We start from the raw sequence: 27,978 nt of genomic DNA, 5'->3' as shown, positions 1-27,978 counted from the left end.
CATCAACCACAAGAATGCAGTTTATTTTTTAAAGTTTGCTTATTTATTTGAAAGGCAGAGTGACAAATAGAGGGAGAGATCTATTTGCTCCCCAAATGCTTACAACTACTAGGGCAAGGGCAGACCAGGAATTTCAGACCTCCTGCATAGGCAGCAGGGAGTCATCATCTGCTGCCTCCCAGCTGCCATCTACAACTGGTTTGGCAGCAGAGATGGGACTTGATCTCAGGCACTTGGATATAGGATGTGGGCATTCCAAATAGTGCAGCTTAATCCATCACACCACAAATACCCATCCCCAAGACTGTACTTTAAAAGGTTCTCCTTAAATAACTAGTGAAGTTTTCTGGAATTTTCGACTTCATATGCTCTTTTCCTTATCTTCAATGTCACTTTCTAGTTTTAAAAAATATTTTCCATTCCTGAGTTTTACCTAGTTTAAGGCATCATCTGTAGTGTTTGTGTCCCTTCTAGTTTAGCCTTTACTTATTAAATGTCATATAAAATGCTTTCCTGAGCATTTTCCCAATTCTAAATTTCCTTTGTAATTTATATCCTTTGCAAATGAACTTTTGGTCTGCTTTGTGGGCCTACTTTTCTGGTAAACTTGCCTGTAAAGGTATTATTTCTGCTTGATTCTTCATTAAAACAACTTTAGCGATATAGCTAAGCTTTTCTGTGGTTCCTGTTGACATTAGTTTTACTGAACTTTGAGAGCATGATTCTTAGGAGCTTCTGTTACTTTTGTGTGTGTTCAAAAACAAGACATTCTGTTAAGATTGTTGACTGTTCCCTATTCCACCTCTACTTTAATCTTCACATCACTTCTCTTGCTCAATTTGGCTTCATCCCAAGAACTTATTCTGGAATGGAGCTTGTGAACCAGTTTCACGACTTTATAGTTCAGAGACTAGCTTGCCTCAGTCCTACAGACCTCACTCCAAGTGTCTTGCACTCACTCACTGGAAGGGCAATGCCTTTCCCAAATTCAAATGTTGTTCATAGTGTGGCCCACTGTGCATTATCAAGGGGTATTCTAACATCCTATCCTCAGGCCCAAAAATGGCCCTTCATCTGTCTACTTCACCTGAATAGATGCCAGTGTTTTGTGGTGTCCCAGCTGTTGGTAGCTTGTCTTCATTTGGATGTTATAGATGGTGTTCATGGGGTTTTGATTTTGCCATCCAATAGCTGTTATGTGGGGACTTGGGAAACTGAAAACTGGCACTGCAGCCATCTCCCCCTTGCCCTGTGTTTTAAAGATTTTCAAAACCAATCCTAATTTTAGCCTAACCCTGCACTGTTGGCTTCAGAAGAAACTGTATCTTCAACTACTAAGCCTATCTAGAATTTTACCTCTTGTTGGCTCATGCCATCATTCCAATTATCTTTTGTGTGAAATCACTTATCACCCATCCACTGGTTTCCTTGTCTGATGTCTCCTCTTCTATTACGTCAACGCTTATGGATTTATTTTATTCATTTTGTTGTTTAAGTGGCATTTTAAGTGATTGAGGAGAAAAATATTTATAGATGATGTTTGAATCACAGTCATAATTTGTTTTATATTAGGAAACATTCACAGGAAATTCAAATCTGCTTTTGTTCTTTGCATTAGATCTTTCCTGATTGGATCTTTTAAAATTTTCATGCAGGAATTTTTGGTTATTTTTTGTTTCACTCTGATACCTTTTTCCAAGAGTCCTCCACTAAGTTTTATTTAAAAGTGAGGATACTCTAGGTCCTTTTCCTGTATCCTTTTGCACTTTTATAATCCCTCTACTTCCTATCCCTTCAGATCTTCACTTGGGTAGTTGGTTCCTCCCAGGCATCTGCCTATTTCCCTGTAGTGTGCACACATAACAGACCTTGCAGCCTTAGTATATCCCACAGTATTTAGTGCACTACTTTGAAATACTCATACATGTTAAGGACCTTTTAGCCCACACTTTAAAAAAGATATATTAAGAAAAAGTGATGTTATTTTAAGCTAAGAATATTAATGATCAGGGCACTGTGGAGCACTGGGTTGAGCTGTGGCTTGGAATGGCCAAACTTCATAATGGAATGCATAGTTCAAGTCCTAGTTACTCTGATTCTGAAACAGCTTCCTGCTAATGGGTGTTCTGGTAGGCAACAGATGATGGCTCAAGTAGTCGAGTCCCTGCCACCTGCATATGCAACCAGATGGATGGAGCTCCAGGGTCCCAGGTTTGGCCTATCCCAACCTTGGCTATTTCAGGAATCTGGAGGGCGAAACAGTGGATAGAAGAGATCGCTCTCTCTCCCTTGGCCTTTCAAATAAAATAAAAATAATAAGCAAAGAATATTAATGAGAAAGAGGTAATTCCTCTCACATGCAGCTGAAAATAGTTGTCCTGGACTGTCAATCTGCAATCCAATCAAACTAGTCAAGAATACCAGAGTATCCTCCCATTTGTTTACTAAGCTTTAACCCTTTCAACTACACCTGCCATCTCAGTAGCTTTATTTTTAATTCAACCCTGAGGATTGATAGGAAAAGTAGGTGGGAAAAAGGGAACCCTGGAGAAATAGATTTCCTTTAAGAAAAAAAATATAGAATTGTAGCTTTATATTTAACATCTTCGTACTAGGCATTACAGAAATCTCCAGAATTGTATACACTCCAGGGGATTTTCCTAATTAATTAAAACTTCCAAAACCTGTCAAAGATAGAATTGTTCTTCTTATTAGCTTCTTGTGAAAATATAAAAAGCTGAGCAAAAGAATTACATAGTTAATATACAAAACAAACTCTATTTTTAAAATGGCATAGATTTAAGAACAAATCTTTCAAGCTGGTAATTGCCTTATTCTCAAATAAGGACTTCAAATTGATAAGATTCTCTTGCAAGCAACAGCCTCCTAGCAGTCTGCAATTGTTAAAATATTGCTCTCTGAACATGAGCACATTCAGGCTTGTTAAATATATCCTCTTCCATTTCTGGAGTTAGTTGGATGTTATCTTTGGAGACAGGGGCTTCTTACAAGAAGGAAGCTTTTCGGAATCTCTGCAAGATAAAATGTAATAAAATTAATTGTTTCTAAAGTATTGGTCATTAGTAAAAAAATAATCCGGACATAGGAAAGGGATATGAAGAAAATAAGACCTTTACTGTACATTTGCATTACATAACACATTCAGCTTCTTTTTTGAATACTCTCAATATATTTTGACTTCTGTTTCTTTTCTTTTTTTTTTTTTTTTTTTTTTGACAGGTAGAGTGGACAGTGAGAGAGAGACAGAGAGAAAGGTCTTCCTTTACTGTTGGTTCACCCTCCAACGGCCACCACGGCCGGCGTGCTGCGGCCTGGCGCACCGCGTTGATCCGAAGCCAGGAGCCAGGTGCTTCTCCTGGTCTCCTATGCGGGTGCAGGGCCCAAGCACTTGGGCCATCCTCCACTGCCTTCCCGGGCCACAGCAGAGAGCTGGCCTGGAAGAGGGGCAACCGGGACAGAATCCAGCGCCCCGACTGGGACTAGAACTCAGTGTGCCGGCGCCACAGGCGGAGGATTAGCCTATTGAGCTGTGGCGCCGGCCCAACTTCTGCTTCTTAATCTCCATCCTATTTTCAAAATTACCTTTTAATGTAGGTGGCAGGCTATTACTAGATATATTTGCTAAGGCAGAATGATTCCAGTAAAGAGATTTTAAATGCTTTTCTTCTTAGTGCCATTCTCAAATCTGGCTAAGAACTAATCTAAGTGAAGAATGAACAGATGGTTAAGAACTATCTTGTAAACCCCATATCTTTTTTTTTTCTTTTTTCACTAGAAGAAGGCTTTATAGCCATACAAATTAATCACATTATCAAGATAGCACAAGTAATTCAATCTTCTATCAACAAAAATTAAAAACCAGTAAGTCCTATTTTCTAAAAAGCATTTAACAATACTGCTGTACTCTTAATTTCCCTCTAGCAGCAGTTCTCAAAGTATGTTCCATGAAACACTGGAGATTTCTCTTAGGGGGAGTGTTGTAACTATTTTCATAACATTTAGGCTTCATTTCCTTTTTTCTACCATACTGACATTTGTAATGATGATACTAAAGCAGAACTGCATATAACTGTTGGTAAATGAGCATGAATGAAGATAGTGACACAGAACTGTATAAGTAATATTGATAGTGTTTGTATTCTCCATCTCTGCATTTGCAGCTAAAAAACAATCGTAAGAGTCTTGGGGCTGGTGCTACAGTGCAGAGGATTAAAGCCTCAGGCCTGCAGTGCCAGCATCCCATATGGGCACCAGTTCTAGTCCTGGTTGCTCCACTTCCGATCCAGCTCCCTACTAATGTGCCTGGGAAAGCAGCAGAAGATAGCCTACGTACTTGGGCCCCTGCACCCATGTGGGAGACCTGGAAGAAGCTTCTGGCTCCTTGCTTCGGATCAGCTCAGCTCTGGCCTTTTCAGTCATCTGGGGAGTCAAACAGCAGATGGAAGACCCCCCCACCCCGTAACTCTTTGAAATAAAGTAAATCTTAAAAAAAAAAAAAAAGACAATCTCAAGAACATTCTTGACGAGCCAGTAAAAACTGTTAATTTTATTAAATCTCAACCTTTGGTACATTTCTTAATAGTCTGTGTCAAAATGGGAAATCAAGTATATATAATTGAGTACATATAATGTACTTTTGTGGCATACCAAAGTATGATGGTTACCTCAACTAAAAGTACATATGACACTACGATCATTCAAATTTAGGTTCTTGGCTTTTGTAAAATGAAGAGAGCCTATTACTTCAAATAAAATAACCAACAGTGCTTCTTGCAAATAATAAAATTTGAAAGCTAGAAAATTAGAATTTTGGAAAACCTGTATCTGCCATTTGACAACTTCCCAATACTTAAGATTTCTCTGTGAATTTTTTTCCTTCTACTGAATAATGAAATATGTCAATATTTGAGAGAGATGTGTAACTCAATGAACTGTATTTTCAAAATGACTACTGCATGAGTCTACAAAATCATGCACAAGTAAATAATATATTAAAATTGTGCTAGCAGGGTATTACAGGTTAGGTTACTGTTTGGTATACCCACATACCACATGAGAGTTTGAGTTCTGGCTACTCCATTTCTGATCCAGATTCTGACAATAAGCCCGAGAAGGAAGTGGATGGTAGCCCAAGTACCTGTGTCCCTGCTACCTATGAGGGAGATCTAGATGGAATTCCTGCCTCCTGCTTTCACCTGGCCCAGTCCTGCCTTTTGTAGACAACTGGGGAGTGAACCAGTGAATGACAGATTTCTGTCTCTTGCTCTGTCTTCATCACTCTGACTTTCAAATAAGTAAATGATTTAATCCTATACTTTACACAATGTAAAAAGAGCAGCAATTCTCTGTGGCCCAAGAGGGCAGTGGAGGATGGCCCAAGGGCTTGGGCTCCTGCACCCGCAAAGGAAACTGGAAAGAAGCATCTGGCTCCTGGCTTTGGGCCGGCATAGTGCCGGCCGTAGCAGCCATTTGGGGAGTGAATCAACGGAAGGAAGACCTTTCTCTCTGTCTCTCTCTCTCACTTTCTATAACTCTACCTGTCAAAATAAAAATAAATAAATAAATAAATAAATAAGCAGCAATTCTCCAGCACTTATTTATTTACAGTGTTTCAACTTCTATCTCATTTGAGACAATATTTCCATTATGTAAGGTTTAATCTACCACCCCTCTTTTTGATGATGAGACTTAGCGTATTTAAGGAAAAGAACAAGAAAATCAAGTATAAATTGATGCTATTCTGTGGGAAATTATGCAGCCTCACAGAAAGTTCTGGGGTTAAAAGATTATAGCTGTATGGAGAATCAAATCTTTCAAAACTGCACTTGCCATATAAATTAGAAATCTGGCAAATTCATCATATAAACTCAATGATTCACCCTATTTTAGATGTGAGAATTTAGGAAGTGTGTATAGCATTACCCCTAAGTCCCCATCTCAAACTTTACTCTCATTACAATTGTGAGATAAGAATCAAAGAAAGCTGAGATACTTGGGCTTGGATAAGTAATTTGTTTAACATCAGAGAGACTCCAAAGGCAGACTGAAAACAGGTTTCTGTTTGCCATTGTTTCAGTAAAAGAATGTGTAGAAATTAAAATGAATATGTAGAAATTAAAATGAAATATAAAGAGTCAGGTAAAGGCAACAGGGAAAATAATTTTTTCATAATGAGAGAAACAGAAATTGATTCATTTAAAATTAAAAACAGTTGAGAGGAAGGGATGGAAATTATGGAAAACAGCTTATCCTGTTTTAGAATAAATTACAAAACAACTCACTTTTTAAAGCCAAAATTTTTCCACAGCTCATTGATTTTTATCTGCAATCCTGGCGTGTTCTCAGCATTATGGTGATTTCTCCTCTGGATGCTGGCTGACTTCTTGCTCGGCCCACTGGCTCTGGCAGGCACCAGAGGTTTGATCTTGGTAGAAAGGGAGTCTGCAGAACTGGATTTATACAGCCCAGGAACCTAATGAATAAACAACCATTTTAATACTCTACCTTTAGTTAATTACAAACTATTCTTTACGTAAAAATATGCTATTTATAAATGTCTTCTTTAGAAAGTATCATAATTATTTTAACCAGTAATACATTCACCCACTTAGTACTATATCTGGAGAATTTTCCTTTTTGCATATAGAACTTAATTTTATTTGGAATAGGCTACCTGTTTTTCCACTGTATAAATGTGATATAATTTACTTAAATTTCTTTTGACATTTAGGTTGTTTCCATTGAAGTGTTGGTTTTCACCCTGTGCACAGCATGGAGCCACTGAAGTTTTGTTGTTGTTTCTTAGCATAGTAAGAGTGAAGTACATAAAACAAGATTTTAAATTAATTAATCTGACAGAGGGTGTATAAAGAATGAAATATTTATATATATTGACTTAAAAACTAGTTTATCACAGGCACAGTTTTTAGAAGGTCTTTTGGCAATGTATTTTAAAGCTGTAAACTGTAGGCCCTGGGATCAATAATTTCACTCCATAAAATTCAAACATGCCAACTGACCATGTACATGTACTTAAGTATTTACCCATAAGATGTTGGTTGTGGCGCTGTTTGCTCTAGCAAAAAATTTTTCACAGTAAATGACAAAAATGAAGGGTTAGATAAACACAAACAATGGCATATTAAATATTCATTATAAGTAATGATTATGCAAGTTCATGGAAAAAGACCTTTAATGTATATGCTACAAAGGAAAAACAGGTTTACAATTTAAACATCTATAATCAAGCATAAACATGTTATTAGAAAGTATGAAAGTAGACTTTTTTTCTGGTAATAAGCATGGACTGTTTCTGAAATTTAATTTTAAAATAAATTTTTTACCTTATTCTTCAGTAGTGTGCTTTTTGCTGAGAAATGAGATAAATGCAGCTTATAGTTCTGATTATCTTGATTATCAAGTGATTTAATACTGCAATCAGATTCCTAGATCCCCCAAATAAAAAAAAAATTGTTACTATTAAATTTTTATTACAACTAACCAATATTCAACAAAATGTAAAATAAGTAAAAGGAGAAAATCAGTGTAAATAAAATGTAATTTTCACAAAAAAAGATAAAAAACCCAGAATAGAATAAATCAAACAAAATGAATCTAATATGAAAAGGATAAAGTTTTACTTTAGAAACCATAAGATGTTTTAGTTTGAGATGTAATTTGTACAAAATATTTTTTTAAAGATTTATTTATTTTACTTGAAAGTCAGAATTACACAGAGAGAGAGAGAGAGAGACAGAGAGGTCTTCCATCTGCTGGTTCACTCCCCAAGTTGCTGCAATGGCGGGAGCTGCACCAATCCAAAGCCAGGAGCCAGGAGCTTCCTCTGGGTCTCCCATGCAGGTGCAGGGGCCCAAGGACTTGGGCCATCTTCTACTGCTTTCCCAGGCCATAGCATAGAGCGGGATTGGAAGCAAAGCAGCCGGGTCTCGAACCGGCGCCCATATGGGATGCCGGCACTGCAGGCAGCAGCTTTACCCTTTATGCCACAGCACTGACCTTGTACAAATTTTTTTTTTTTTTTTTTTTTTTTGACAGACAGAGTGGACAGCGAGAGAGAGAGTCAGAGAGAAAGGTCTTCCTTTGCCATTGGTTCACCCTCCAATGGCTGCCACGGGCGGTGCGCTGTGGCCGGTGTACCGCGCTGATCCGAAGGCAGGAGCCAGGTGCTTCTCCTGGTCTCCCATGGGGTGCAGGGCCCAAGCACTTGGGCCATCTTCCACTGCACTCCTGGGCCATAGTAGAGAGCTGGCCTGGAAGAATCCGGCTCCCCGACCGGGACTAGAACCCGGTGTGCCGGCGCCACTAAGTGGAGGATTAGCCTGTTGAGCCGTGGCGCCGGCCACAAAATATTTTTTAAAACTGAAGATTTTTACAAACCATTTCAGGAGCCTGTCAAAATGCTGAATGAAATAAAACAACTCTCCTACTAGGGCTGGCACTCTGGCATACTTTGGCATATGGGTGCTGGTCCGACTCCTGGCTGCTCCACTTCCAATGCTGTTCTCTGCTTTGGGCTGGGAAAGCAGTAGAAGATGGCACAAGTCCTTGGGTCCCTGCACCCACATGGGAGACCTGGAGGGAGTTCCTGGCTCCAGAGCAGCGCAGCTCCAGCCATTGCAGCCAGCTGGGGAGTGAACCTCCAGAAAGAAGAACCCCCCACCCCAACTCTCTCTTTCTCTCTCTTGCCTCTCTTTCTCTCCTCTCTCTGTGTAACTCTGACTTTCAAATAAATAATCTTCAAAAATAAATACATCTTTTAAAAAATCCTCTCCTACTATAATATTATTGCTTATCTCAAGCTTAGCCAATAGTTCCATAAATGAGTAGCTATAAAAATTTAAAGCAGCTGCACTTCTTCTCTAATTGAATTTGAGTATATTAATGACTTAAATAGCATCTTTATGATAAATTTTCATTTCATAGATACCATTCTTCTTGAGTTGTAATTGTGCCACTACATTGGAGACAACTGTCAATGGAAGGGACCACAAAGGGATTCAGAAAGCAGATTTAGATGAAATACACAGAAGCTGGAAATATGAGACAAGTCCTTTCCACACAATAGGATTTAAATGAAAAATTAAGATTGTCACTTATTTTCAAACTTTAAGCAAAATTTCCTCAATCACCTGATGAACACTCTTTCTCCTATGTACAAATTTGAAAATCTTCATGATTTGACTTACCTCTGAATCAGAATCTTTACTGGAAGGCTGAGACAGTTTTGATGTATTTAAACTGTGTGGTGATGATAATTCCACACTTTCCTGAGACTGTGAAGAACAGCCTTCTTCATGGAAGGGATGAAGTTCATCAACTGACGCATCGGTCTTTAACTGAGATGCATCACACGCCTTCCCATGTTCAGGCACAGAGGTGGGGGAACTGCTCCTTCTCTGGAACTGCTGCAGTGCTGTGCTTGTAGGGGGGCTCAGACTTCTTGAAAACTCTTTAAGACTCCCAGACCAACTAAAACAACTTCTTAATGTCCCCAAAGTGGATGGTGAAATGGTCCGTGTGAATTTGCTGGTCTTCAGAGTCTGAGGCTCTTCATCAATAAACACAGTGACATCTTCTGGAATCTGATCATCTGAATTACAGGCTTCCAGTTTTTTGCCTTCTAGGTTTGGACAATCGGATTGACTTGGAGTGTTCTCCTTTTCTGTGACAGCTGTCTCATTGAGACCCTGGTTGCTCTCTTCCTTTGACACGCAATCAGCAGAATCCAGAGAACTACAAAAAAACCTAATGGAAAAAGCAATAGAAATGATGGACAGTAATTTAGAGTCTACTCACAAATACATAATTTCATAAATAAAGCAATACACATCTTGAATTTTATTCAAAAATTGAATTTTGATTACAGCAAAATTCCATATTTTCTAAATGTATACATTTTCTAAATTGTATACATTTTCTAAACGTATATAATGAATTTTTAGATGGTATTTTCCTTTAAAAGCAGTCATCTACACACACACACACACACACACACATGTATTTAGAACTTCCATGTTTTTATCAATACCCAATCATTATATTGGTATTCTTTCCCCTAACCTTAAGTCCCAAACAGAAGATAAGCTCTTTAAGGGCAGGTACGGTCCATGACTTTGTATCCTTTACAGTACCTAGGACAGTGGCTAACAAACACATGGCTGGTAACCAAACATATGAACAAATAGGGAAATATGCAGCAGAAGGACATTTTCATATTTTGTAAGAAGCAAAAGGGGAGAAATTAGCCATTTATTTCTTATCTTAGCTTCATTCCTAGTATCAAATCATCAGGTAACTTGGAATAGCACACTCACCCACCGATCTATATTCCTGAACAGGTATTACTTAATCAGTGTAGCAGCTTTAAAAAGACGACCTAAATACACTCCAATAAAAATGAATAGCAGTGTCACAAAATTTTTTTTTAGTATCATTATTGAAGAGGATTTATTCAAGAAGGTTTCAGGTTTATAAGGAAAATCTCAAGATATGTGATCTGGTAAACATGAAACTTAAAGAGAATTTACCTTTTTAATAAACATTAATCTAAACCCAATGTGATAAAAAGAATATTTACTAAAGACTAGAGAGAAAAAATTCTTTGTATCCTTTCATCAAGTCCCTAGATAAGTGACATAGGTAGGTACAGGACAGGAAGGAAAGCTCTTATTAGGCTTATGTACCTGTATCTGATCACAAATTAATTTTTAGATAAAGAGTAATGCCCATGCTACTTAATTATTTTTCCATATATTGTCTCACAGGTAAAAAGAAGTTATAGCAACAGTGCCCAGAGTTACAGAATTAATCAGCTGGGGAATAAAATTAAAACTCACGAGTCCTCCTGGTTCATGGTTGCTTCTTCTCAATTAGCCTATGGTGTCACCTTTCTAATATTGTATTTCTGTATCTCAAAAATTAACATGCAGGGCTGGCCCTGTGCGTAGCAGGTTAAGCCGCTGCCTGCAGTGCCGACATCCCATATAGGGACTAGTTCAAGTCCTGGCTGTTCCACTGCTGATCTAGCTCCCTATTAATGGCCTAGGAAAACAGTGAAGGATACCCAAGTGTTTGGGTCCCTGCACCCATGTGGGAGATCCAAATGAAGCTCCTGGCTCCTGTTTTTGGCCTGGCCCAGTTCTGGCCTCTGCAGTCATTTGGGGAGTGAACCAGTGGATGGAAGATCTCTCTGTCTCTCCCTCTATCTCTCTTTAACTCTGCCTTTCAAGTAAATAAATAAATCTTTAAAAAAATTAACATGCAGGTTTCTAGGAAAAGTATCTAAATAATAAAGATAATTAAGATTCCAAAAAGCAGACAGGTTCCAGATGACTTTTTGCATACTTGAGACCTCTGTTTAGTTGCATGATATTAAAAAAAAAAAAAAAAAGATGGTCATGAATGCTTGTGTATGTATTAATCCCTAAGCACTGTGCCAGGTGCTTGATCCACAAAGCTGTTATTAACCTTCCCAACAGCATTATCTACGTGATCATCCATATTTTATAAAGAAAGAGGCTTCAGGAACTTAGATGGTGACTGAAACCTTGCTCAGTGCTGCTTTTAATCCATCACACTCTGTCTAGAAATTCCTATATAGTAGCTAGAACCAACTCTATGTCTTTTATCCTCAAACAGTTAAAACAACATCAATCCTGTAATTATCTCATAATCTCTCATGAAGAAGAAAACCTTGAAAATTGACAGGGAGATGTCCTTAAGCTTCTACAATGACCAAGTAGGGAAGTCCTGTAAAGACACATGAATTCTATTCTTCTTATTCTTCTCCAAAGAAGAGTTCAACTCCAAACGATTCTCACCCAATTGTAGAAATGAAATCAAGCTCAAAAATTTCTTTACATGTAAAAAGTCAACTTTCTGAAAATTTTTCAACATACATCAACTAAAACTCTGTTGCCCATCTTTTACAGAACGACTAGCAACAGAAGAATCAAAATGATCATTGAATTGTATTGTAGGTGACTGGAGAAGACCCCAGAGGAGAAAGGTTTGAAACAATCAGTTACAGTGAGGCTCAGGTGGGGCAGGCATTTGGTGCAGAGCAAGACATCACTTCAGATGCTTGCATCTCACACTGGACTGAGGTTCTTACAACTGTTAGCCCCGTCTTTTAGGGAAAAAAAGTGAAACACCAAGCTGTAACTTGCTAAGTCAAGACTTCCTAAATCAGAGTGACCTGATTCCAGCATTTAAATTCTTAATCTACAAATCACACTATTGAAAAACCTCACCATCATTCACAGGGACTATGACAACAGCCTCACTGATCTTTGAGCACCTCTTTTGATCCTCTACAATCTATCTTCACAGGACAGGGTGCTCACCGTAGTTTCTCTAGAACAGGGATAGACTCACCCTTCACCTGACTGAGACTTAGTCTGGCACAAAGTCTTCCATAATCAGGCCTCCTGACTATTTCCGCTCCCCCTTCGCCAACCTTTTCCCCAACTTGCATTCTAGCAGTGGCAACAGCAGCCTTCAACAGAACCTGGTGTCCCAAGCTGTTCCCCACCTTTCATCAAGATGTTTGATGCTATTGAGAAAGTACCTGCTGCAGTCTGTCTGATTCATCCCGCTAATCATTCAAACCTCAGTAGTGACACCTAACATTTACCCCTTCCTTCTCAATGCTTCCAACCATTAATCCAGCAAGAGCTCCCTTTAATGCTTTCAAAACAGCTTACACCTGTATCTTTCACTGTATTTACACACTTCATAGACAGATTTTGCTTATACACCTTTTCTCCCAACTGTGCCACTAACTTTTCTAGAACGAAAACTACTGTCTCATTTTTGTAATCACAGCATCTAGCATGACATCAGCATTTCAAGTAATACTGCAACTCTAGAGTCATCTACATTTTAACATATTTCTGAAAATACTTGGCAAAATTGTGTTAATTTCTAAAGCAAACTAAAAAAAATAGGGATAAAGAAAGTGGAGAGGGAATGGCCAAAATAATGGGAGTTTCTGTAGTGCAACACATAACTTCTGGAATCTGCATGGAAAGGTACTAAAGTAACAGAAGTTGAAGGAACAACAATGCTTTTAGGTGACAATAAGACAACACCTGATAAAATTATAATCAGATTGAAGCGGGTCCTACATCTACCCCTGCCAGATTCACAACAAAATACATATCAATTCGGCACATAATACAACAAATAATATTCTGAAGACTATACCTGCTTCTGGTTCCGGGAACCGCAACACCATTACTTTCTGCATTTTTTCTCTGCAAAAATGTTGCAAACTTATGTTGCAAAACTCCTCGGTGGGGTACTCAAGCTTTTTTCACTAGTACTTCCATCTTCCAGGTCAGGCACAAACATTTCAGAAGAGTTCTTTTTTTTTTTTTTTTTTTTTTTTTTGAGGCAGAGAGGACAGTGAGAGAGAGACAGAGAGAAAGGTCTTCCTTTTTCTGTTGGTTCTTATTATCTTCACAGCTATTTTTTGTTCTTTGTAAATGAAAGGGAATACTGACTCAATAGATCATCTTCTGACAGCTCTGCCAAATAAAAACAAAATTATTATAAATCTTTGTTTCACTTGTGGTTAGAGATTTGGCCTTAACTTCAAAGTCTATATCCTAGTGTCCTAAGGATAAAGTCCTTTATTTTTTTATTTTTTTATTTTTATTTTTTATTTTGACAGGCAGAGTGGACAGTGAGAGAGAGAGACAGAGAGAAAGGTCTTCCTTTGCCGTTGGATCACCCTCCAATGGCCGCTGCGGCCAGCGCGCTGCGGCCGGCGCACCACGCTGATCCGATGGCAGGAGCCAGGAGCCAGGTGCTTTTCCTGGTCTCCCATGGGGTGCAGGGCCCAAGCACCTGGGCCATCCTCCACTGCACTCCCGGGCCACAGCAGAGAGCTGGCCTGGAAGAGGGCCAACCGGGACAGAATCCGGCACCCCGATCGGGACTAGAACCCGGTGTGCCGGCGCCGCTAGGCGGAGGATTAGCCTAGTGAGCCACGGCGCCGGCCCAGTCCTTTTTTTTTTTAAAACAATGCCTCACAAACAGCCCTTAGCTGTTTTTACAAAATTACTTAACATTTAATGTCAATTATCTGTATAATTTCATGTTAAATAATCCTAATCAAATCAAATAGTTATGGCTAAATAATCATTATACTAAGGGCCTGGATTTGAATGTAAAAAAAATTTTAGAGCAACTTAAATGTAAATATATGATTAATGACTGATTTTTAAAATTTTCCAGTGAAACTAGAACTATTTATATATACCACCTTTGTGCTATAGTTTTTTAAGTATGTGACTGTCATGCAGTCAAAAGTAATTTGTGTTCTGGCTCTGATCATCGTTGCCTAGCAAAGAGTCCCACAGAGACTTATGTGTGAAATGTATTCTGTGGTATTAAAATAAATCATTAAGACTAAGTAATACAAAAGGTTAAAGTCTGAGCTAGGCAAGGACATAGAAACAGAACTAAGATGTTTTACATTAGTTCAAGTGATACTCAGGATCAAAATAGCTTTCATTCCATATAGGTATAAGAGCACAAGATTAGGGATATCAAAATACCAGAGACAAAATGATGGCTCAAATTCTTAAAAGGCATAGCTTTTTAGCAAAGCTACAGATCATTAAACTTGATCTTCATCCTTGGCAAAACAAAAATCTGTTTATTACAGAGGAAACAGTTCTTACAGAACAAAAAAATAAGTAATTTGAGATCCTCAGCAAGGCTTATCCATGAAAAAGCTACATCAGACTAATTTTCTTTCTGTGATAAGGTCACTAGCCCAGCTCTGTGTGTGTGGGAGTGGAGGGACTGGTTCTGTAGACGCAGCAAATCTTGAATTTACCAAGACAATTCAGTGTCTCTCAAATTATCCTAATGAAAATATAAAGCTATATCTATTATATGTTATTTATGTGGATTTGCAGCAATTTGTACAGCCCTAAGACAAGTGGTAGGGAAGGCATTTGGCCTAGCAGTTAAGATGCAGCTCATTAAGCCCATATTCTATATTAGAGTGCCTAGGTTTGGTTTGCGGCTCTACTCTGTATCCCAGCTTCTTGCTAATGCATACCCTGAGAGGCATTAAGTACATGAACTGATGCCCAGATGGGGGCAGCACCGCAGGCAGAGGCCTGCTACACTACAGCACCGGCCCCAAAGGACAACTTTTTAACAGATGGTTCTAGAACAACTGGACTGCCAGAGGAGATAAGAAACTTTGATCCTTACCTCATAGTTTATAAAAAAGTTAACTCAAGATACATCATAGGCCAAATGTAAGAGATAAAACTATAAAGCTTCTAGAAGAAAACAGGAGAAAAATCATAGTGACTTTTGGTTTGGTAAAGAATTCTTAAATGTAACAAACACTCACTAGTATTTCATAAACCTGAAACACTTCTTTGTCTTTTCAAAATGGATAACTTCCTTGGAAGATTCAATCCTTTGGTACTAATAGTTTATTCAATGCCAACAGTACTTGGATTCTCCTTCAATCATGTAACATCTGAAACAATTTCTGACTCAATTCTAGGGCAATAATTCCTACGCCAAATGCTATTAACATTAAATGTCTTTTGACAGGCTTTGTCATTCCAACTATGACTTCTCGTTTGGGCAGGCGAAAAAATAAAAGGAAAAAGTTTACTTGAAGAGAATTAATCAATTAATGTCCCTGTGCAGCAACATAAATTATAATAAGGGGGCTGGTGTTGTAGCACAGTGTGTTAAATCTCTGCTGCTGATGTTGGCATCCCATATTAGAGTGCAGGTTCAAATCCTGGCAACTCCACTTCTGACCGTTTCCTGTAAATGTGCACGGAAAAGCAGCAGGAGATGGGCTAAGTACTAGAGTCCCTGCCATCCAAGTGGGAGACGTGGTGGAATTCCTGGCTCCTGGATTTACTGTGACCCTCACCTAACTGTTGGGGCCATTTGGGGAATAAACAAGCAGATAAAAGATTAATGAGAGTCAAGTGATCTTGTTAGTCCCTTTCTAAGAAACAAAAAATAAACTTTCTTAAGATCAGCAGTGCAAGAAATGAGATTGCCACTGAAGAAAAGTGGCCAGAACAAAAGATCTTTAAAATTTAAGTACTGGGGCCAGTGATGTGGCACAGCAGGTAAATCCGCTGCCTAACTGTTGAAATCTTTACTTAGTATATACTAAGTTGATCTTCCTTATATAAAGATAATTGAAAATGAATCTTGATGAAGAATGGGATGGGAGAGGGAGTCGAAGATGGGATGGTTGCGGGTGGGAGGGAGGTTATGGGGGAAAAGCCGCTATAATCCAAAAATTGTACTTTGGAAATTTATATCTATTAAATAAAAGAAAAAAAAATCCGCTGCCTGGAGCACTGGCATCTCAATCCTACATGGTCACTGGTTCAAGTCCCAACTGCTCCACTTCCTATCCAGCTCTCTGCTAATATGCCTGGGAAAGCAGTGAAAGATGGCCCAAGTGCTTGGGCCCCTGCCACCTACGTGGGAGACCTGGAAGAAGCTCCTGGCTCCTGGCTCCAGTTTGGCTCCGCTACAGCTGTTACAACCATATGGCAAGTGAACCAGTGGATGAATTATCTCTGTCTCTCTCTCTCTGTAACTCTGCCTTTCAAGTAAAATAAATCTTTTAAAAATTTCAAGAATTATTTCAATACTTGAAATTATTGAAGGCTGGTGCTGTGGCATAGTGGTAAGGCTGCTGCCTGTAGCTCCAGCATCCTATATGGGTGCCAGTTTGAGTCCAGGCTGACGTGCCTGTGAAGGCAGCAGAAGATGGCCCAAGTATCTGGGCACCTGCACCCACGTGGGAGATATGAAAGAAACTCCTGGCTCCTGTCTGGCTCAGCCCTGGCTGTTGGGGTCATTTGGAGAGTGAATCATCAGATGGAAGATCTCTCTCTCTTTCTCTCCCTCACTGTCTTTGTAACTCTATCTTTCAAATAAATATGCCTCTAAATGATCATTTATGTATCCTTTAAAATGAACCTTAGATTTAAAACCATATAATTCTATTCTTAAGGTAACCAATTACCCCATCTCTAGAAATTAGTTGAGTTCAAACCAAAACAAAGTGATCTATGTCACAAATACTGGCTTTTATAAAATAGACTCACACCTGTTATCTTTATTGGACATCACAGAGAACCAGAAAGCTGCTTTGGTCTATACTGATTCTTGCATAAGACTCTGGGAGAAAGGGCTTAATGCCAGTGAGTAGCCCTAAGCAATCTTTTTTATGCTAATGTAAGTTATTCACAATTACAGCACATTTGAGAACTCAGTGAGCTGCTGAGGAGATTTCAATATAAGAGAGGTCAAAGGAGAAAAAGTTAAATTACAAAAAGTGTAATTAGAATCCCACCTGACAAAAACCCCACAGAAACTTGGAATCTAAGTCCTTCATTAAAAGAAAGGGTAAAAATAAAATAAATAAAGCAAGGATATTCTTTGAGAATTAACAAGGAAAATAATGCAATTGAGAAAGAGTATAAAAGACAATTTTCACAGTATGGTTCATAGCATTAGAGTCCACTGATGGTTTTACTGAAAAAAAAAAAAAAAACAGAAAAAAGCAAGTTGAAAAATCACACTGGGAAGAGCACATCACAAACAAAAATCATTACTTAATGGTTCTTTCAGAAATACCTCTATGAATAAAGGAAAGACCTTGACAAGGATTTGGGTTTGTGAATGTTAGTGATCCATAACATTCACATTCATAATTTAATACATTCAATACAACCAACTATTTCTGAGTTCCTGAGACAAAAAACAAGATCAAGGATCACTCCTGATGAAATTATAATAACAGGAATTCAAATGAGTAGATAGCAAACACTTTTCAGTCACTCTCTTTCAGCAGTAACCCCTCGAAACAATAAAAACAAGAATTCCATTAGAAATAAAATTATGACTTCCAAACCACAATGAAGACTGTATGTAGACATAACAATTTTAAGGTTTATTTATTTATTTGAAAGTCAGAGTTACACAGAGAGAGGAGAGGCAGAGGAAGAGGCAGAGAGAGGTCTTCTATCCACTGGTTCACTCCCCAGTTGGCTGCAATGGCCAGAGCTATGCCCATTTGAAGCCAGGAACCAGGAGCTTCTTCCGGTTCTCCCACAGAAGTGCAGAAGCCCAAAGACTTGGGTCATCTTCTACTGCTTTCCCATGCCATAGCAGAGAGCTGGATTGGAAGTGGAGCAGCTGGGTCTCGAACCAGTGCCCCCATATGGGATGCTGGCACTCCACGCAGCGGCTTTACCCGCTATGCCACAGCACAGGCCTGACCTAACAATTTAAAAGCTCAGTAGAACAGAGAACAAACCTGTCTGAAGAGGCCAGTGAGAAGCCAACTTCACCCATAAAAACTGGAAAGGGGAAGTGCCATGGTGTACCAGGTAAAGCTGCCGCCTGCAGTGCCAGCGCCCTATATGGACGCCGGTTCAAGTCCCAGCTGCTCCACTTTCGAACCAGCTCTTTGCTAAGGCCTGGGAAAGTAGTAGATGGCTCAAGTGCTGGGCCCCTGCACTCACTCACATGGAAGACCTGGAAGCTCCTGACTTCAGATCTGCATTTTGAGTCAGTTAGGGAAAATGAGTTGGGTAATGTGAATCCATTTATGTTTAGCTTTTCATTTAATCTTTGTTTTCAGACAAATGGGTCTCTCCATCTTTTGAAACACCTCTTTCTATGCTGTTTGTAGGTTCCAGATGGTTCTGAAAGTGAGTGGATGTTAGCTGACGGTATGTTCAGGTTAGATCTAGGAACTCAGGGACCAAGTTAAGTCCCTTCTTTTCACCTTTTTTCAGCTGTTCCCGCCATAGTACCTGGTACCTTAAATTCCTGAGCCTTTCTCCAGGTTTGTTTGTTTGTTTTTTTTTAATCTACTTTTTTATCTTATTTGAAAGGTGGCGTTACAGAGGCAGAGAGAGAAGAGGAGAGGGAGAAAGGTGGAGTTACAGAGATAGAGAGAAGAAGTCTTCCATTCACTGGTTCACTCCCCAAATGGCTGCAGCAGCGACAAGCTTCTTCCAGGTCTCCCACGTGGGTGCAGGGAACCAAGGACTCGGGCCATCCTGTGCTGCTTTCCCAGAAAAATTAGCAGGGAGCTGGATAAGAAGTGGAGTGCCAGCACCCATAGAGGATGCTGGCACTCCAGGATGGGGCTTTAACCCACTGGAAGATCTCCTTTTAGAGAAAACATCCCGACATTGGAGAATTCACAAAAAACAAAGCCAGCCTGTTACCAAACAGACCACCTAAGATGAAGCCCAAGATAAACCTCACTTGTCACACAAAGCTTCCAATGAGCTTTTCAGTGCCTCTTGTATATGAACGAATGGAAAAAAAGGCCCCAACATGAAAAAGGAAGCACCAAAACAAACAGAAAGCAATAATAAAAAATTCAGAGAAGAGATAATGTCAAAAGCAGAAGAAAAGATTATAGTAAGAGATTACAACCATGAAACAGGATCTTCCAAAAAGGGACAATTAAAGGACTGTTGTGGGTGATCCTGTGAGACTTCCTGCCTAGCCCATGCAGGTTAGCCTGACTGCTGGTAGGCAGCAGGACCCCAGGCACATTCCCCCACCCCCACCCCACCTTCTGTTTAAGGCTATTCAGGTAAACTGCTCCCAGGTGTGGCCCAAGCCCACCTGGGAAGCTACTAGGCTACTTAACCTTCAAGCTGATTGGAGAAGCATAGTGGTGCCAATATCAAATTCATCCTATAGAATTAGTATTGCCCTGAATTAGCTACGCCCCTTCTGCCTGCCCTTTAAAGGGTGTGCTTGACTGTTAATAAAATGGACATGTTCACTGAAACTTGTTTCCAGTGCTTCTTGTCAAGAACACCCTCGCGTCGCCCCACCATCTCACACCGCATGGGCCTTGAAGGTATGAGCCCACAGAGTATGTGTATGTGGGGGAGGGGGAGGGGGAGGGGGAGGGGAGGGGGAGGGGGAGGGGGAGGGGGAGGGGGAAGGGGAGTCTCATGGCAGATTTGTGCTCTTGGTAGACTAAACTTATTTCAGCTGACAGTAATGATTAACTTTCAATGCTCAGTGGTACCTTTCCCAGGCTCACTTCTTTTTCTTTCTCAAGGAGCTCTGGGTTCCTTGCCATGGTAAACACTTAGGACTAAATTCTTAGTCCAACCATAATGAACTTAAGTGTTTTTTTTTTTTTTTTTTTTTTTTTTTTGGACAGGCAGAGTGGACAGTGAGAGAGAGATACAGAGAGAAAGGTCCTCCTTTTCTGTTGGTTCACCCCCCACAGTGGCCACTGCTGCTGGCGTGCTGTGGCTGGTGCACTGCGCCGGATCCGAAGCCAGGAGCCAGGTGCTTCTCCTGGTCTCCCATGCAGGCGCAGGGCCCAAGCACCTGGGCCATCCTCCACTGCACTCCCAGGCCACAGCAGAGAGCTGGACAGGAAGAGGAGACCAGGACAGAATCCAGCACCCCTACCAGGACTAGAACCAGGGGTACCGGTGCCGCAGGCAGAGGATCAGCCTATTGAGCTGCAGCGCCAGCCCTTAAGTGTTCTTTTAACATGTTACCACATGTGATTTTCTTCAGCCCAGCATACCCATCCATCATGAAAACTACTAATCCCTGCAAACTGAGAAGACAATGCACATTCCACTTTGAGAAGAGAGCAGAGAGCTTGGCTTGGCATCATAGATCCCACGTTTATTAAATATGTAATATGGGAAAGTTACCAAACCTTGTAATTGTTTCCTCATCCATTAACAGATTAATAGTATTGACCTCAGAGGCTTGCTAGAGAGTAAATGAGTTACTATGTGTAAATTTCTTAGAATACTTACAACACAGTAAATGTGCAAAAAAGTTTGCTATTATTATTATGAACCATTCTTAGGTGGAACTAAATGCACGTACTTGATTCCATAGAGCCCAGGATATATATTACAGTATTTGCCACATTTCTCTCTATATGAGGACATCTCCTTCCTCAAGACAAGAAACACCTTACAGACAAGGATACTATTTTATTTTCCTTTACATTCTAGAACCCTAGTTAACCCAACCATATTAGTTACAGTACTTAAAAATGCTTAATGAAGTACTGAATTAGTAAGCAAGAATTTAAAAAAAAAATTGGATTAGACTGAAAGCTACCAGAAGGAAATATCAACCAGAAAGACAACAAAGACAGTAGTCAAAAAGGAAGCCATGGTTTATTTCCCAGTGTTTTAGTCCGAGAGGATGAAAGAGGTATGTAAAGAGGTAAATATGCTAAATAAAACACAGCACTGAGGATCACAAAGTCCTGCCTTTATGAAAACTACATTCTACTAGGAAGAATCAGAAGATAAGCAAAATAGATACAATGTTATATAGCAGCAAGTAATAAAAACAAGAATATTAAGGAAAGGTGAGAAACAATTAAGAATTTGTTTTGACTTATGGATAATGAGATCACGTTCATACAGATGTCTAAAAGATATGGAAAACTATGTGGTTGATGCACGGATGAGAAATTGTGCAGATGCGGGAGGATAAAGATCTAGACATGTGAGTTCTCTGTATAAAGTCCCAAGAGCTTAGGAAGGGAATAAACAGGAACTGAAAAAAGCAGAGTATGAACAGAAATATGAAGAGAAAGAAGAGAACAGTAGGGGACAATCATATGGTATATACACAATCAACAAACAGTAGAAGGAAGCAGAAAAGGGCTCAAAGATACTTAGCAGGAGTGCTCACTAAATATTTGCTAAATTATCATTGAATAAAAAAAAAAGCTTTTACTTCCAAGGGGAGTGTTAAGTTTGAGTCATCAACAATATCAAATGCCAGATGAATAAAAAAGCACCAAATAATTTTCTTTTAAATGCAATTTTAATACTAGTATATAATGTAGCTACTTATTAATTGGAAAAAAATTAATAATCATACGTTCTAAGAAGGATAATTTCTTTAGGATCAAGTTGTTTTCAATGTACTTCTGTATAGTACCTGGATATATAAATGTTTCAAGTATGTTTAGTAAATGAAGATTTGCACTCCTGAAACATGACTAAGGTGTAATTTCATGTAGTCCTTAAAGTGTTACCATGGCAGTTCTGGATTGCAGTCATCAATCTGCTCCAAAGTATTGATATCCTTATTGCCAAGTGCTATCTGAAGAGCTATAGCATCATCAACATACCTAGGTGAAGAAGGTTAAGGAAAAATGCCTTTATTAGCAATCAATAATCCAGAAAATGTTTTCTATTGTTACAGAAAACCTTCATGTTTAGGACTCAAATGGGTCCTACTTATTTCTGTACCAATTACTGCAACCATAAACAGTTTGCTAGTCTTTTTGCCCCTACACTACCTGGCCATCGTCTGAAGTCACACCTCAAGTTCTCCTTTCCTCCTTCTTTCAAAGGAGATACAGGGAATGTCCCAGACACAATCTAAGCGATTCAGGGCTCCAGATCAGCCTGAGGGTCTATGGCCAGTAGATACGGGAAGGGCATTCTCTCCTGGTAAACTCATGTGCCCAGTGGTCCTGTTGATAAATCAAGCTGGTTGGTCAGGAGTTCTCTCAAGTGCAACCTTTGGAATGTAGATCATAAGTGACTGACCCTGTGCATGTTCCTGTGAAGTCAAAGTAAATAGCATGGCATGGTGTATGAGTTTCAGGGTTATAAATTCCATGAGCAAGGTAATCAGAACTAACAAAGTACAGATCTTACTATAAAAAGCAAAAAACATTTTGTAAACTATTTACTGAATGTCAAAAATATCATGATAAAAATGACCAAAGAAGGCCCAAATTCAAACATTCTGGTTCAAAAAGGATACAGTCCAGCGTAGCTTAGTGTTTCTGGATCAATGTCATCTTCATAGGCATTCAGAGGGATGAGTTTCCTTCTGATGGGATCAAAAACTAGCTGATAAAGGAAGGTGTTGTTGGCTCGAATAAATCCTTCAGTGTAATCCTCAGGTACTGTTATATTCATCTTGAGATAATGTCCAATTTTCTTGATAACCTAGCAATGGATACAAAAATATTTTTATCTGCAACCAAAGAACAGGGAGCACAGTAACCTAAGACTAATCAGATTACATTAGAGGAACATGAGAAGGGACTGAGAAATCAATTATTTTCACCCACATAAAAAATGTTCTCCACAAACACAACCATGTCATATCACTTAAAATTCTAAGTCTCATAATTTATATTTTCTTTGGTTTTTCCACTGCTACTCCAAAGGACCAATAATTTAGTTATATATCAAGATTATATTCCTAGATGTAACTATAAGGCACATTATTCAGTCTCTTTCACCCCAAAAATAAACAACATACAAAACCTGAGGACTAAAAAACCTAAATACTCTTAGATTTTTACATTTAAGCTGATATGCTATTCTGTTAGAGTCACAAATGCTAAAAGCAGGCAAGATCTTAAATACTTCATACCAAACCCATAGACAAAGGGAAGACTCAGAGAATTGAAGTGATTTCTGGAGTCACAGGCTGATCAGAGCACATGACTCTACTCCTAGGTGGGCCACAATCTTCCAACCTACAGATCTTCCCATTATACTAGACTTCTCTTAGCCCTGAGGACTCATACTTTATATTTCTGAGAATAGAAAATGGGATTTCTGCTCTGCTAAATCTGAGGGCTTAAAGAACTACCCAGGAGGAAAATGAGCTTCTCTAATATACATATATTAAGGTAATAACATCAGAAAAATATATATTAAGGTGATATACAATGTCTCAGTTTATCAGAGGATACATGACACCTGATAGTGAATGCAATTAAATGAAGAAGTAGATCTGAGAATCAAGCAGTCTTTTATCAAGCCATGTTAAAGAAATTTGCTGAAGAATGGGATGGGAGAGGGAGTAGGAGGTGAGATGGGAGTGGGAGTGGGAGGGCGGGAATAGAGGGTAAGAACCACTGTACTCCTAAAAGCTGTACATATGAAATTTGTATTCATTAAATAAAAGCCTTCTAAAAAAAGATATACATGAAGATAAACTAAAAAAAATAAAGAGATATGTATAAATGGATAATACTTGTCATAACATTTGCTTTGGAAAATTGGTTATTTCATAAAGTACACTATTTTGTTAGTTTATAATTGATTTATTAAGTTTAAGTGAATTTAAACAAGCTTTGTTTTAATCACTAATTTGGTAAATATCAAGAGCTATAACCCACACATACAAAAATTATTAACACAAAGAACTTTTAAGAGTATAAAGGGTTGGGGCCGGTGCTGTAGCTCAGCAGGTAAAGCCACCGCCTGCAGTGCCAGCATCCCATGTGGGCACCGGTTTGAGTCTCAGCTGCTCCACTTCCGATCTGGCTCTCTGCTATGGCTGGGAAAGCGGTGGAAGACTGCCCATGTCCTTGGGCCCTTGCACCCACATGGGAGATCTGGAAGAAGCTCCTAGCTCCTGGCTCCCAGCTTCGGATTGGTGCAGCTCCAGCAGTTGCAGCCATCTGGGGAGTGAACCAGCGGATGGAAGACCTCTCTCTCTCTCTCTCTCTCTCTCTGCCTCTCCTCTCTCTGTGTAACTTTGACTTTCAAGTAAATAAATAAATCTTTAAAAAAAAAAAAAAAGAGTATAAAGGGATCTTTAGACCTAAAGGTTTGAGAACGATTACTATAAGTAATCTTGAAAATCAACAGTATGAGTTTAACATAATTCAACCCAATACTTTTTTACCTTTTTTATAGTAAACATTTTTAAAAAAAGATTTATATATGTATGTATTTGAGAGGTATAGTTACAGACAGAGAGAGGAAGAGACAGAGAGAAAGGTCTTCCATCTGCTGGTCCATTCCCCAAATGGCAACAATGGCCAGAGCTGAACCCATCCCATGTGGGTCCAGGGGCCCAAGTACTTGGTCCATCCTCTGCTGCTTTCCCAGGCACATTAGCAAGGAGCTGGATCGGAAGTGGAGCAATCAGGACTCGAGACAGCACCCATATGAGATGTTAGCGCCCCAAGTGGAGGCTTAGCCTACTATGCCACAGCACCGTCCCCCACCCCCGAGTAAGCATTTTAAAAATTACTATTCTTGCTGAAAACATGGCTCTTCTAATATTTGCTACTTTCTAGAAGAAAAAGATCCAATGTTTTAGTCATTTGCTCCTTTCAGTAACATAACATAGACAACTGGCATAATAGAGTATTTAAAATCCATACACATTTATCATTAAAGAAATGCTGCAAAAAATGAGTAGGATACCTGGTAATTCACTCTTACCTTTATAATCTCAGGATTATTGGCCAGTCTTAGCACTTATGCCTTTGCTAATCTAATCCCACGCAGTGATGAGTGATAGTCTCAGCCAGAAAGAATACACATGTAACGGAATTTCTCTTCTGTGAATATATCCCCAAGTTGTCTACACATTCCCAGCTGAGCTTGATCAATTTCCAGTCCATTTCCATATTGGTCCATTTTTAAAATCACCTTGAAAAGGGAAACAGTTAATACCTAGAAGGATAACTGCTATTTGTCATTTACCTAGTTCACTACAATACTTTTTTTTTTTCTTTTTTTTTTTTGGACAGGCAGAGTGGACAGTGAGAGAGAGAGAAAGAAAGGTCTTCCTTTGCCGTTGGTTCACCCTCCAATGGCCACCGCGCTGATCCGATGGCAGGAGCCAGGTACTTATCCTGGTCTCCCATGGGGTGCAGGGCCCAAGCACTTGGGCCATCCTCCACTGCCTTCCCGGGCCACAGCAGAGAGCTGGCCTGGAAGAGGGGCAACCGGGATAGAATCCAGCGCCCCGACCGGGACTAGAACCGGGTGTGCTGGCGCCGCAAGGCAGAGGTTTAGCCTAGTGAGCTGCGGCGCCGGCCAGCCACTACAATACTTTTAAGAAATCTGTCTTCACTGTAACAAAGAGTCAAGAAGGCAGGTTAAGAATTACTAAATCTGCAAATAAATTAAACTGAAGCATAGGATTTGACTAGATAAGATTACACAGCCACAATGTGGTTGTCCTGACTCTAGTATAAAGAAATCCCTTTCTGTATTTCTTTTTCCTACCTACATTATAGGGTTGGCATGACAATCAACTGGTGAGACACACAAAAGGCATTTTCTCTTTACCTTCTACTTTGGCATTCTAAAGTAAACCTTTTTCTTAGTATTAAAGTAATATTTATTTATTACTATTATACCCTTAATACTACCATAATAAAGTTCTCCATTAAAAAGTTTTATGATGGGGCCGGCACTATGGCATAGTGGGCTAAGCCTCCGCTTGTAGCACCCAGTAGTTCCTCTTCTGATCCAGCTCTGCTATAGCCTGGGAAAGCAGTAGAAGATGGCCCAAATACTTGGGCCCCTGCACCTGTGTGGGAGAGAGACCTGGAAGAAGCTCCTAGTTCCTGGCTTCGGATCGGCCCAATTCCAGCCACTGGGGCCATCTGGGGAGTGAACTAGTGGATAGAAGACCTTTTTCTCTGTCTCCCTCTCTGTGTAACTCTACCTGTCAAATAATAAATAAAATCTTAAAACTAAACATTTTATGCAATTCTATTTTTTATTATTTTTTATTTTTGACAGGCAGAGTGGACAGTGAGAGAGAGACAGAAAGGTCTTCCTTTTGCCGTTGGTTCACCCTCCAATGGCCGCCACGGCCCGCGCGCTGCAGCCCGTGCACCGCGCTGATCCGATGGCAGGAGCCAGGTACTTCTCCTGGTCTCCCATGGGGTGCAGGGCCCAAGCACTTGGGCCATCCTCCACTGCCTTCCCTGGCCACAGCAGAGAGCTGGCCTGGAAGAGGGGCAACCGGGACAGAATCCAGCGCCCCAACCGGGACTAGAACCCAGTGTGCTGGCGCCGCAAGGCAGAGGATTAGCCTAGTGAGCTGCGACGCCGGCCAAAATCTTAAAACTAAACATTTTATGCAATTCTAAATAACTGCATTGTGTGCCATTAGTAGAGAAGTTGTTTACCTAACCTAAAGAATATGTTATCATTATTAAAAGCTGGCAAATCTACATTTTTTTAAAAGATTTTTATTTATTTGACAGGTAGAGTTACAGACAGTGAGAGACAGAGAAAGGTCTTCCTTCTGTTGGTTCACTCCCCAAATGGCCGCAATGGCTGGAGCTGCACCGATCCAAAGCCAGGAGCCAGGAGCCAGGTGCTTCTTCCCAGTCTCCCACACAGGTGCAGGGGTCCAAGCACTTGGGCCATCTTCTACTGCTATTCCAGCCCATAGCTGAGAGCTGGATTGGAAGAGGAGCAACCGGGACTAGAACTGGTGCCTGTATGGGATGCCAGCGCTGCAGGCAGAGGATTAACCTAGTGTGCCATGGTGCCGCCCCTAGCAAATCTACATTTTACTAAAGAATTCAGATAGAACACTCCAATTTTAAAGGCCTACTGTGATAGTGTCCAGAATATACAAATGCCATGCATTTTTAATTTTTTTTTTATTTTGACAGGCAGAGCGGACAGTGTGAGAGAGAGAGGGACAGAGAAAGATCTTCCTTTTTCTGTTGGTTCACCCCCAAATGGTCGCTACGGCCGGCGGGCTGCACCGATCTGAAGCCAGGAGCCAGGTGTAGGGCGAATCTCGCCAGCCCTGCTCTTCCTCTTCCTGGAAAACCCTGAACCCCAGGAGAGAGACGGGGGAGAACGCGCTGATCGACCCACGCGGGGTCCGTAGGAACCCACCCGTTAGCCTCCGCACAGGTCACTCCCTTCACTTTTCGGAAAGGGCTCTCCTCGCGGCTCCAGGGCAGCGGGACTGGGGCCCGGAAGCCCGCCACAAACGCCCCGCACCCGAGCCACAGCAACCGAAACCGGCACGCAGAACTTGGGCAAACCAGCTGCGGCGCAGCGCCCAAACTCGGCCCCTTTCAATTTGCGCGGGATCCCCCGAGACCCCGCCCAGCGGACGTGACGTTAGCGCGCACGC

General features: G+C 40.2%; 1 protein-coding gene across 1 annotated transcript; it reads right to left on the bottom strand.

Moving 5' to 3' along the window:
- Nucleotides 1-20: 20 nt before the first annotated feature.
- Nucleotides 21-27,978, bottom strand: LOC100342312 (exonuclease 1). The gene is made up of 8 exons (XM_051820767.2): nt 27,735-27,978; nt 25,302-25,511; nt 22,870-23,057; nt 22,130-22,225; nt 9,228-9,786; nt 7,365-7,466; nt 6,303-6,493; nt 21-3,032 (listed from the first exon to the last, which is right to left on the bottom strand). The coding sequence occupies exons 3-8, from the start codon at nt 23,025-23,027 to the stop codon at nt 2,972-2,974; spliced, it is 1,167 nt and encodes a 388-aa protein (XP_051676727.1). The 5' UTR covers nt 23,028-23,057; nt 25,302-25,511; nt 27,735-27,978; the 3' UTR covers nt 21-2,971.

This window comes from Oryctolagus cuniculus, chromosome 13 (assembly GCF_964237555.1).
Source record: "Oryctolagus cuniculus chromosome 13, mOryCun1.1, whole genome shotgun sequence".
NCBI classification, from domain to species: Eukaryota; Metazoa; Chordata; class Mammalia; order Lagomorpha; family Leporidae; genus Oryctolagus; species Oryctolagus cuniculus.
Note: the sequence above shows the minus strand (reverse complement) of the source record. Positions and strands in the feature narration are given on the sequence as shown.

Coding starts and splice junctions, on each gene's coding strand:
- LOC100342312 (XM_051820767.2), bottom strand. CDS start 23,027: ATGAATATAACAGTACCTGAGGATTACACTGAAGGATTTATTCGAGCC. Junction 22,226..22,869: donor ACACTAAGCTACGCTGGACT/GTATCCTTTTTG, acceptor TTCTTCACCTAG/GTATGTTGATGATGCTATAG. Junction 3,033..6,302: donor AAAAATTTTGGCTTTAAAAA/GTGAGTTGTTTT, acceptor TTTATCTTGCAG/AGATTCCGAAAAGCTTCCTT.